General features: G+C 39.9%; 1 protein-coding gene across 22 annotated transcripts in view; it reads right to left on the reverse strand.

The window, feature by feature from the left end:
• TTN (titin) overlaps positions 1–11,464 on the reverse strand; it is a 268,315-nt gene that overhangs the window by 49,976 nt on the left and 206,875 nt on the right. For all 22 annotated transcript variants that reach the window (XM_063115514.1, XM_063115619.1, XM_063115522.1 and 19 more), the window contains 21 exons: positions 11,000–11,320; positions 10,615–10,899; positions 10,218–10,517; positions 9,668–9,970; positions 8,967–9,242; positions 8,564–8,863; positions 8,171–8,473; positions 7,398–7,697; positions 6,440–6,727; positions 5,794–6,090; positions 5,403–5,705; positions 4,996–5,301; positions 3,825–4,112; positions 3,437–3,727; positions 3,060–3,347; positions 2,306–2,893; positions 2,112–2,216; positions 1,480–1,677; positions 1,092–1,388; positions 410–997; positions 16–318 (listed from right to left, as the gene is read on the reverse strand). In XM_063115514.1, the coding sequence (XP_062971584.1) occupies positions 16–318; positions 410–997; positions 1,092–1,388; positions 1,480–1,677; positions 2,112–2,216; positions 2,306–2,893; positions 3,060–3,347; positions 3,437–3,727; positions 3,825–4,112; positions 4,996–5,301; positions 5,403–5,705; positions 5,794–6,090; positions 6,440–6,727; positions 7,398–7,697; positions 8,171–8,473; positions 8,564–8,863; positions 8,967–9,242; positions 9,668–9,970; positions 10,218–10,517; positions 10,615–10,899; positions 11,000–11,320 (6,528 nt within the window). The remainder of the gene's footprint in view (positions 1–15; positions 319–409; positions 998–1,091; positions 1,389–1,479; positions 1,678–2,111; positions 2,217–2,305; positions 2,894–3,059; positions 3,348–3,436; positions 3,728–3,824; positions 4,113–4,995; positions 5,302–5,402; positions 5,706–5,793; positions 6,091–6,439; positions 6,728–7,397; positions 7,698–8,170; positions 8,474–8,563; positions 8,864–8,966; positions 9,243–9,667; positions 9,971–10,217; positions 10,518–10,614; positions 10,900–10,999; positions 11,321–11,464) is intronic.

The following is an 11,464-nucleotide window of genomic DNA, read 5'->3' on the forward strand; positions in this document are numbered from 1 at the left end:
AAGATAAATACTAACATGCTACATCTTTCATTAGAACAGCATTTGAAGCATCACTAGGTGGACCAATTCCTGCTCTGTTTTCTGCACTGACACGGAATTCGTAGGTGTTTCCTTCTTGCAATCCTGTTACTTTGCATCTGAGATCAGAAACTGGCGTCTTTGTGGCTCTCACCCATCGCAAGCCTTTCTTTTCTCTCCTTTCTATGTGATATCCTGTGATCTCACTGCCACCATCATCAACTGGCCTTTTCCAACTGACAGTGGCGGTGTTCTTAGTGACATTTGATACCTCTGGTTTTCCAGGAGGGCCAGGGGGACCTGAAAAAGAAGCAAATTTATGAGAAATCCATGACTTCCTAAATTCTGCTGTAAATGTTTCAACGTCAATTCCCACACATGCTTTACATACCAAATCTGTCTACCATTTTGACAGGCTCGGACTGTACAGGTTCTCCTTTGCCATAGTGGTTTACAGCTGAGACCCGGAAGATGTACTCATTTCCTTGGATAAGTTTGGTTGCCACATGCCTGCAAGACTGAATATCTTCAGCAACCACTGTCCACAGAAGTCGGCTGGTTTCTCTCTTTTCAAGAACATAGGACTTAATTGGTGAGCCACCATCTTCCAAGGGAGGTGTCCATGTAAGTGTTGCTTTTTCAGCAGAAACACTACTGATGTCAATAGGACCTGGGGGACCTGGTACATCAAGGACTGTTACCTTCACATGTTCTTCCTTTGTGCCAAAAGGATTGGTAGCAGTGATGGTGTATTCACCAGCATCTTTTCTAGTGGCGTACTTGACAGTAAGCATGGAAGATGTTGGGGTTGAAGTTATCTGAGTGATATCTGATGGTCTAATGTCTTTTCCTGCCCTGGACCAACTTGACTTTGGAAGGGGTTTGCCAAGAATGCTAATGGCACTCAAAACAATGGTATCGCCTGCTTTAACTGTTAGTCCATCTTTTATTGTGGGATCAAGGACAATGGTTGGTGCCTCTGCAAAGAAAAAAATATATGTTTTAATCAGAAAAAGAAGGAGGCTTAATTCGCTGTTTTTTAACAAAGTGTGTAAAAAGTCAAATTGACCTACCATATTCATCCTTGCAAATAATGGTTCCTGTACTTTCTGATGGAGCACTGATAGCACCTGCTGTATTCTTTGCTCTAATTCTGAATTCATATTTTCCACCTTCAACAAGGTCAGTTACAGTAAAGGCACAGTCTGGGACATTAACATGGTTGGCTTTCATCCAAGACTTAGAAGGTAGATCCCGCTTCTCCACTATATATCCAGTTAACTTATGACCACCATCATATTTGGGTTCAGTCCAAATGAGAGTCACTGAATTCCTCGTTACATTGATAACCTCAGGTTTGCCAGGAGGATCTAAAACATAAAAATAAAACCAGTCAAACAAATACCAATGTTATCTTTATGCAGAAAATGCACCTGGGTTTTTCTTTGTATAACGACTTACCAATTGGATCAAGTGCCACAACTGGCGCTGATGGCAGGCTTGGCTTGCCCACTCCTGCTAAATTGATTGCCATAACTCGGAATTCATATTCAAGACCTTCGGCTAATCCTGTCACTTTAAAGTCTTTCATCCTTATAGGAGTCTTGTTAGCTCTCTTCCACATAAGGCTGTTCCTTTCCTTGAACTCGATATGATACCCTGCAAAAGACCAGGGTTGTATCAGTTCAGATAGATGTATAAATGTAGCCTGATTTGAAAGTATATATACATATTTATTTTTGCTTAAATTAATTATATATGAACATATCGAACAGACAACGTTTTTGCTAGCATCTATACTTTTACTACGCAGGCATAGTGTCATTTTTTTTTCTCTTGGAATATGCATGGTTATTGTCCCTTTTGTTGAACAATTTTAACTTACAAGATAGATATTATTACTAAAGACTATTAACTGTTGCATTAGGAGGTTTTCAATGAAATTAAACATTACCCATATGTACTGAAATAAAAATACATTATCATATATACAGATAGTTCTTAAGTAAGGAATACACATTCAACTTGTTTTCAGGGAAGTATTTGGAAGGAATACTGATGCAAAAGCTGTAGGATAAGACCAAGCTAACTACCTGTAATTGGAGAGCCACCAGTTTTCTTGGGGTCAGTCCAAGTTAGAGATACTGAATCGTGTCTGACATCCACAATAGTAGGAGGTGGGGGAGCATCGGGCACATCTAGGAAAAAGTAGATAACACAAGATAGTAATAAGGAACCTCCTCAAAACCATGTTTTACTTTATATTTTCTGACTTCGAGGCACTTACCAAATGGATGTTTAGCAACAATTGGCTCCGATTTCAGGCCTTCTCCTACACCATATTTATTTTCAGCACTGACCCTGAAGGTATATTCTGTGCCTTCATGAAGTCTGGTCACTCTAAAGGTGGTTTTCTGGACAGCAGAGGCACATGTCACCCACTTGTTGTTTACAGAATCTCTCTTCTCTAGGATATAGTTGGTTATTTCAGAACCTCCATCATCCTTTGGAGGACCCCACTTTAAGGTCATGGCTTCTGCAGTGACTTCATCAAATTTGATTGGTCCAGTGGGGATGCCAGGCTTGCCCACAACCTTTATGGAGAGAGTTCCTTCCTTGGTGCCGGCAACATTCTTAAGTGTAATTGTGTATTTTCCAGCATCAGATTTTTGGCAATCATGTACTACAAGAGTTGTGTTAACTGCAGATGATTCAACACTGACTCTTGTGTCAGTCGCTAGAGGATCTTCTCCTTTCTTCCAGGATACTGATGGAGCTGGCTTGCCTTTTATGGGGATCTTGAGGCGGAAGTTGCTGTTTTCTCTAGCCACATAGCACGAATCAGGAAGATCCTTTAAATCAAGATCAGGAGCCACTGTAAAAGAGCAGAGATAAATTACTGTTATTTTTAAGACCAGGAAATTAACCTTTCCAGATCACTATCATTTTTAAAGGATTTTTAAATAAGCTGATGAGTAGGGCTCATGGTGCATTTTAGATGAGAATAAAGGGAAACTGAGGACGTAGGGGTAGAGGCGTACCAACATCATCCTTTGCCACAACAGTGATTTCGCTTGGGGTTCCTTCTCCATTTTCATTCTCAGCCCTCACTCTGAAGGTGTATTCCTTCCCTTCGGTCAAATCTTTTGCAGGGTACTGTAGGCTTAATGATTTCATAACTCGTTGCCACTTATTTTCATCAGTCAACATATCGACTACATATCCAATAATTCTACTTCCACCATCGCTGCGAGGCTTTTTCCAGCCAATACTACAAGATGACTTAGTTACAGACATCACTTTCAGGTCCACAACTGGTCCAGGGGTTTCTAAAGCAAATGATAAATGATATATCTAAGCACCAGATAACCAAGGTGGGATGTCACTCAAAATGATGGGTGGTAGCTCATTTGCTCACCAGAAGCTTTGACAGCATCACGTGTTTCACCAGGATCACCAATGCCATACTCGTTTTCAGCAAACACCCTGAAGAAGTAGGATTTTCCTTCTTCCAGGTTAGATACATTGAAGCTTGTTTTTGAGCACTCAGTTGTCACCGTAGACCAGGACTTCCTCTCTGCATCACGTTTCTGTACCACATAGTTTATGATGGGGCTTCCACCATCAATAATGGGAGGATCCCAAGTCACATAAGCAGAGTCTTTGGATATTTCCTTAACAGTCACATTGACAGGTGGCCCAGGCGTATCTGAATAAATAGTGGGTAAATAAGAAATGAACATGTGAAAAATACCTGAACTATATTATTTTAAAATATATGTGATTCTTTTCTCAAATAGACTTACCAAGCACTTTCACTACAATGGTATATTCTTTTTTACCACAGCTGTTCTCCAAGGTCAAGATATATTTTCCTGCATCATATTTGTTCACATTTTCACAGCGCAAGAAAGTGTCGAAGTCAGTTGACTTTATGTCCAGTCCAATCCTTTCTCTTAGATTGACATTTGGTTTAGACCAAGTAATCTTTGGAGGTGGACGTCCTCTTACCGGTACATACAGTCTCATTGTAACTCCAGCACGTAATATAAGTGTTTTCCTTAAATCAGCATCAAGTTCTCCCTCAGGTGGAACTGTGTAATTTTGGGGTGAAGAAATTAAAGTAATAAAAAAATTTAATGGTCAAATGTACTTCCAAGGGCTGGCCTTATCACTCCTAAAATAAGTTTCTTTTCTAGAACTTATTTCTTGTTCTTTAAAACATTCTTAATATAATCCTCAAAACTATTTCAATACTCCTCCAACTGTTGATCTTTCCATTTTCCGAGTTTTCCCTGGAGGATCTGTACCCACTCTCCTTGTGAACCTTACATGCTCTCAAACTTTACATATGTTAAAAGAAAGCAGATGATGGGTCCTTTGCCCTCTTCCATTCTTTTTTCTTTTCTAAAAAAGAAAGTTCTCTTTTTTAGAAAGAGAAGGTCCTCTGCCATATGCTCTAGCTGTCTTTATTATTTTGTTGTTGGAGGAAAAGTACATAAAGGGTGAAGTATAATACCAAGTAATTCAAAATAAAGAGGAAGATAGTTACGGAGAATAAGTGAATAGAAAAAATGGGGAAAAGGATACATTCAGATAGAGAGTCTACCAATTATATATTTATGGAGATTGGAAGAGAAAATAAACAACATAATCATGATAAATAGCTTACTACTTAGTTGAAAAAAAACCTTTTTATTTGCAGAATAAAATTCCTACATTCCATATTCTTCTGAAGACATAAAATTCTCATGTATGTATGAAAAGCTTTTCGAAACTGCAAATCACCTTGCTTTCCATTTGGTTTGCTATATGATACCACGAAGTACCAACCTAACACTCCTTCCTAACTAAAATGTACTCCTGGAGTTACCAACTCTAAAGCTTGTAAAGAACTCTACATAAGGGAATTCTATTCTCCCTCTCATAATATAAGTGACAAGAAAAGCCCTATATATTTCTCCTGGTAATACTTACTTAAGATATCCTTGGGGTAGTGTTTATCCGGCACATCACTGGGGTCACTGTATCCAATCTTATTAACGGCATACACACGGAATTGATATTCTGTGTTTTCCATTAGGCCTGTAACCTCAAAGCGGGTTTTCTGTAGCTTCTCTGGTAAATTGCACCTCACCCAATTATCAGAGTCAGTTCGTTTTGCTTCAACGAGATAACCAATGATAGGGCTACCACCGTCATAGGCTGGCTTGCCCCAAGATAGACTCACAGAGCTACGGGTTGTGTCATAGACTTTAGGGAAAGCTGGTGGGCCAGGAGGATCTGAGGATAAATAATAATAAAAAATTTTCATTAAAACCACATTCCTCATTGTTTAGTGCTGATTATAACACAGGATTTGGAACTCTGTCTTGAAAACTTACATAGAGGATCCTGAGCATAAGCAGCCTTGGATGCGTCGCTGGGTTTGCCTGGTCCAGCCTTGTTGATAGCTGTAACTCGGAACTCATATTCGGTACCTTCTTGGAGACCTGTTGCTTTTATAGTTCTTTCTATAACAGGTTTTCTATTGACTTTAGTCCAGTTCACTGCCTGGGTTTCCCGCTTTTCAAGCAAATAGCCAGTGATGGGTGAGCCGCCATCATCTGCTGGTGGTTTCCAGCTGACTGTCATGTGTTCTTTGGTTATGTTGCTAATAATGGGAGGATCACAGCGTCCGGGTGGGTCTGCAGAAATTGATTGAAAAGTTAATTTCCCCAACTAAAAGGTGATATTTAAAAAGTAAAATGAAAAACCAAAGGGAAATGTTCCTACCGTATGGATTTTTAGCAATTGCTGGTTCAGTGAAGATTGGATCACCCACTCCGTATTTATTTTCAGCACAAACACGGAACTGATACTCATGGCCCTCTATAAGTTTTTCCACGCTGCAGCTGGTGATGGGCACAGTAGCAGAGACTTGAGCCCAGTTGGGTCTGCTTGTTTCGCGTTTGTCAATAATGTAGTTAGTGATTTCTGAGCCTCCATCTTCAAGAGGAGGTTCCCAAGAAAGCATTGCACGATCTGAATACATTTTGTTGATTTTAATAGAAGCTGGAGGACCTGGTTTATCTGAAAGAATAAGGAAGAAAAGTGAAGTCTTTTACTAACACATGTGGAATAGGGAATGAGTATAGAGTTGTGGTCTGGAGACCTGGGCTGTAGTCTTTATACTGCATGACCTTGGAAATCACTTTATTTTTCACTTTCTTAGTTTCCTCATATGTAAAGTTAGGTAACTGGAATACGTGATCTCTAATGCTCTTTTGGCTCTCAAACACTATTGCTCTGTGATAATAATTCTGTGCTTGGGAAATATATATTAAGACATGTATCTTTTCTAACATAGTATTTTGTAACTCCTATTTACATTCCATTATCCAAAGGACAATATGGGATTCTAATAAAGCGCTTTAGTTACCTAACACTTTAAGCTTAATGGTGGCTGACTTGGAACCACTTGAATTTTCAGCAGTGATGGTATAGTCTCCCGAGTCCTTTCGGTTTACGCTGAATAGCTCCAAGGTGCACAGGTTCCGCTGCATGGCCATCTTTATGCCTTCTGCTGGTTTTAGTGGTGTACCATCTTTCTTCCAAGATACTGTTGGCGTTGGTTTTCCAAAAACAGTAGCATCCAAGCAAACATTAGTTCCAGCCTTCACGGTAAGCAAAGATTTCATAGCCACACTCAGGTCTATCCTGGGAGGAACTGGAAAGAAAGAAGATAGACAGACTTAATATATGCAAAGCTATACTATATAATTCTTATGAATAATAGTGGGAAATTCATATACTCTTTAAAGAATGGGATTTTATTTTATTTAATATACAAATAATTGTATGTATTTATGAGGTACAATGTGATGTTTTGATATACGTATACATTGTAGAATGATTAAATCAAGCTAATTAACATACCCATCACCTCACCTATTCATCATTTTTTTTCTGGTAAGAATATTTAAAAGTTACTCTTTTAGCCATTTTGAGATATACAATATATTGTTATTAACTTTGGTCACCATGCTGTGAAACAGATTACTAAAAGTATTCCTTCTGTCTAACTGAAACTTTAACCAACATCTCCTTTTTCACTATCTCCACTCCCACCCCCAAGTCTCTGATAACCACGAAGAATGGGATTTTAAAAAAGAAAGTATTCATTATAAAAGAAATACAAGATTAATGTAGAAATCTGATAATGCTGAAAGTATAAAGAAAAGATCACCCATAATTCCAACCCCCCTAAATTTTCACTTTTATCATTTTGGTGCATTTCTTTGTTGTCTTTCTGTGCATGTATACTGTTAAACTTACACAGTCCTCACAGTTTGTATCCCGCTGTACATCTTTGCCTATAATACTCTACAGATTCTTACCGTTTTCTGCAGCAATAGTCACAGGATCAGAAGGTTCAGAAGGCGGGCTAATGTTTACTGCGGTCCTGGCAATTGCTCTAAATTGGTACTGAGCATTCTCTTCTAAGCCAGTAGCTGTGTACTCTTCCTGGGGAATCTGGTGGGGTGTGGTATTGCACCGGACCCACTTATCACCAGGAAGTTTGCAAGCTTCTACGAAATAGCCAATGATTTTGCTGCCTCCATCATGCTTCGGACGGGCCCAGATGAGGGATACAGTACTCTTGGTAACATCAATAACTTCAGGTTTCCCAGGAGGATCTAAAACCAAAAGAGGTATTCTCAGCATTCATCATATTAGCAGAAGTTTAAACTTCCATATTTCATATTATCACTTCTACTGCTAAGTAACAAGCTCAACAGGATGACAATCATTCAATTTTAATAATCATTCAATCAGTATGCACTTTTGAGTTCTTGCTGTGTGCTTATAAAAGAGTTATATGCAGCACATTTTCACGGTAAGAGATAGAACATATTCCTTAATGGAAGTAGTAATCTTCAGAGACTCCAAGTTTTTTTTTTCTTTTGACCAGTAAGGGGATCGCAACCCTCAGCACAGTGTGGTCTGTGCCACACTCAGCTAGTGAGTGCACTGGCCATTCCTATATAGGATCTGAACCCGCGGCCTCGGCACTGCCAGTGCTGCACTCTCCCAAGTGAGCAATGGGGCCAGCCCGAGACTCCAAGTTTTAAAAGTGCCTCCATAATACTAACCCCAAAAAATTACTTACCAACTGGCATTCTTGCAGTTACATAGTCTGTTGGTTTGCTGGGTGGGCTGGATCCAGCTTTGTTTAGGGCATAGATTCTGAATGAATATTCAAGACCTTCTACAAGGCCAGCACAAGGATATTCAGTGGACCGGACAAGAGTATCGTTGGCTTTCACCCAGAGCAAACTGTTTCTCTCTTTGCGTTCAATCAGGTAGCCAATAATGGGGCTCCCTCCATCACTGTCTGGTCTGTCCCATGCAACAAATATGCAGTCTTTGTTGACTTTGGTGACTCGTGCATTCTTTGGTTCACTAGGAACATCTGGAGATGAAGATAAATGAAATGTTATTTTCTACCTTAAGTAACAGATTAGAAAGAAAACATATTTTTTTCTCCCTGAAAAAAACATACCAAATGGGAACTTAGCAAGCATCTTTGGAGATACAAGAGGCTCTGAAATGCCAAATCGATTTTCAGCACGGACCCGGAAGATATACTCCTGGCCTGGGATCAGCTTTCCAATCCTGCAGGAAGTTTTTGTGACTGAAGCTAGAGCCGTGACCCAGTCACCTCGGCTTACGTCACACTTCTCCACTATGTAATTGGTGATGTTACTGCCTCCGTCCTCCAGAGGGATGTGCCATGATAGGGAGCAAGCATCGGCGTCTATATCAGAAATGTCAAACGGAGGCTGAGGGGGCCCAGGGGCATCTGCATGAACCAAGAGCAAAGAAATATAAGAACAGGGATTTGATAGGAAAAAATGTTTCTGATCTTCATATTTAGATGGCCATCTGTCTAATGCTTAACCTACCCATGACAATAACTTTGATTTTCTGAGTGTCTGTCCCAGAACTGTTCTCTGCTGTGAGGTTATAGTAGCCACTGTCTTTCCTAGTAACATCTTTTATGATCAGAATTGAAGAACTGTCTGCTTTATGCACTGCCAGGTGGCTGGATGTGACAACTTCATCTTCTCCTTTTTTCCATTTACAGATGGGATGAGGCTTTCCATATACATGGGCTTCAATTCGGAGTTTCTTCCCAGCTTTAATAGTAATTTGCTCTGGCATAAGGATCTTTGGTGGCACTAGAAGTAAAATGAAAATACATTAATTTGAGGGGTTAAATTTTCTCTGATGGGGAACTATACTGTTGTTTTTCAGATTGTGGGTTGCAACCCATTAGTGGGTTCAAATTAATGTTTGCATTACAGTCAATGGTTTTTAAAAGAACGAAATGGAATGGAATAGAAAATATCAGACTGCCGCACACATAATAAGGATAGGTATTGTTTCAAGAAACTTTTTAAAGTTATATTTATGTATATGTATTGTGTCATGATTTAAAGTTTGTTTACTGTATGATGTGGGCCCAAGTGTTTGAAAACCACTGTTCTCTACTGTTTTTCAAGTACTTCTGACACTGGATTCCTCAGGGAGAAGCGTCTACATATCAAAAGATCACTCTAATAAACTTTTATCACGTGATATAAATGATGCAACGATTACTTACACAGTTGTTCTTTTGCTTCATATACTCCTTCTGCTTCTCTTGGCAAACTGACTCCAACAGCATTTCTGGCCACTACTCTAAATTTATATTTCTTTCCTTCCTTTAGGCCAGTGACAATAAGGCTGAGATCTTTTACCACTGAGTACTCTGTCCAGCGATCTGCAGGCTGTTCGTCTTCTCTGTAACTAATGATATAGCCATCAATTTTAGCGCCTCCATCACGCAGGGGAGGTAACCAGGCTAATGTAGCGCTGTTCTTTGTCATTTCAGTCACTTCTAGTTTCCTTGGGGGATCCGGCTCACCTGGAAGAAGAATACGATTTAGAAAATGATACAGGTAACCTTATCAAATCCCCTTTGTATGATGAAAATAAAAAATTCCAGGATGAGGCAGATCAAAGTCTTTCATAAATGAGTTAGATATTTATTGTACTGTTTGGGTTTCTACAAATTAAATCCCTTTCAGTAATGGATTAAAATGGCATCAGTATCTTGACCTTGCTCAAATAGGGGACTGGAGTTAAGAGGAGGAAGAAAGGATATTACTTACTTAGAGGATCTGATGCAAGCACTGGTTTCGGGACCTCGGATGGGACACCAGGGCCATACTCATTGACAGCAGTTACTCTGAAGAAATACTCATTCCCAGGGACAAGATTGGTTACATGGAAGCTCGTTTTCTTAACTTCTGGGGTAACTGTCGACCATGTCTTTCTGTCTGCCTCACGTTTCTCCACAATATAATGTGTCACTTGGCTCCCACCATCATTTTCAGGAGGGGCCCAAGACACGTGACATGATGTTTTAGTGACATCTGAAACTTTTAAATCAGACACAGGTCCAGGCGTATCTGTAAAGAATCACAAAATCAGATATACACATCTCCTCAGCATCCTTATTACTAATGCATTTATGAAGAGGGAGGGAGAAGCATTTTAGCCACGCACCTAATACTCTGACATTCACATATACAGCCTTTTCTCCTGCCGGGTTCACAAGCGTTAAGGAGTATTTTCCTGAGTCATCACGAGTAGAATTGGGGATGACAAGGAAGGCCATCGTGTCAACCAGGTCGACTTGTCCTTTTCTGACTACATTATCAATACCCACTTTTCGCCAAGTGACTTTAGGGGCTGGTCGCCCTCTCACTATGGCAAATAGTCGAATTGGGCATCCTGCTCTCACTGTGACCAGTTTTCTCATGCTGGCATCCAAATCAATCTCTGGAGGTTCTGCAGATGACATGAAGGTCATTAGTTAGTTTTTCAGAATGCTGGGAAATTGTATGAGAAATGAAGTGTGACTGAGTCAAGTGCTAAAGGAGGGCCTCACCTAGGATTTCTTTAGGTCTGATAGCTTCCTTCAGTTCTGCAGGGCGCCCAATGCCTACTTGGTTTTGGGCACACACCCTGAACTCATATTCCTGGTTTTCGTCCAAGCTGGTGACAGTGAATTCCCTGCGGACGAGTTGTGCTGCAGCATTGCACCTCTTCCAGCCTTCATCAGGGGATGCATCTGCTATTTTTGGTCTCATTTCCACAACATATCCAATTATTGGTGCACCACCATCATAGACTGGTTTTCCCCACCCAAGAGTTATGGAACTTTTGGTTGTATCCACCACTTTGAGATTGGTTGGTGGACCAGGTGGTTCTGAAAATAAATTATATAAGAATAAATGTACACATGGTTAACAACTACTAATGATACTTTAATGTGTGATGTTGTGTAGTCAGTTCTCAATTAGTTTAAAATAGGTCATTCATTTTCTCAATTACTGAGTCTTTTATTTTCCTT

The sequence above is a fragment of the Cynocephalus volans genome, chromosome 1, assembly GCF_027409185.1.
Source record: "Cynocephalus volans isolate mCynVol1 chromosome 1, mCynVol1.pri, whole genome shotgun sequence".
NCBI classification, from domain to species: domain Eukaryota; kingdom Metazoa; phylum Chordata; class Mammalia; order Dermoptera; family Cynocephalidae; genus Cynocephalus; species Cynocephalus volans.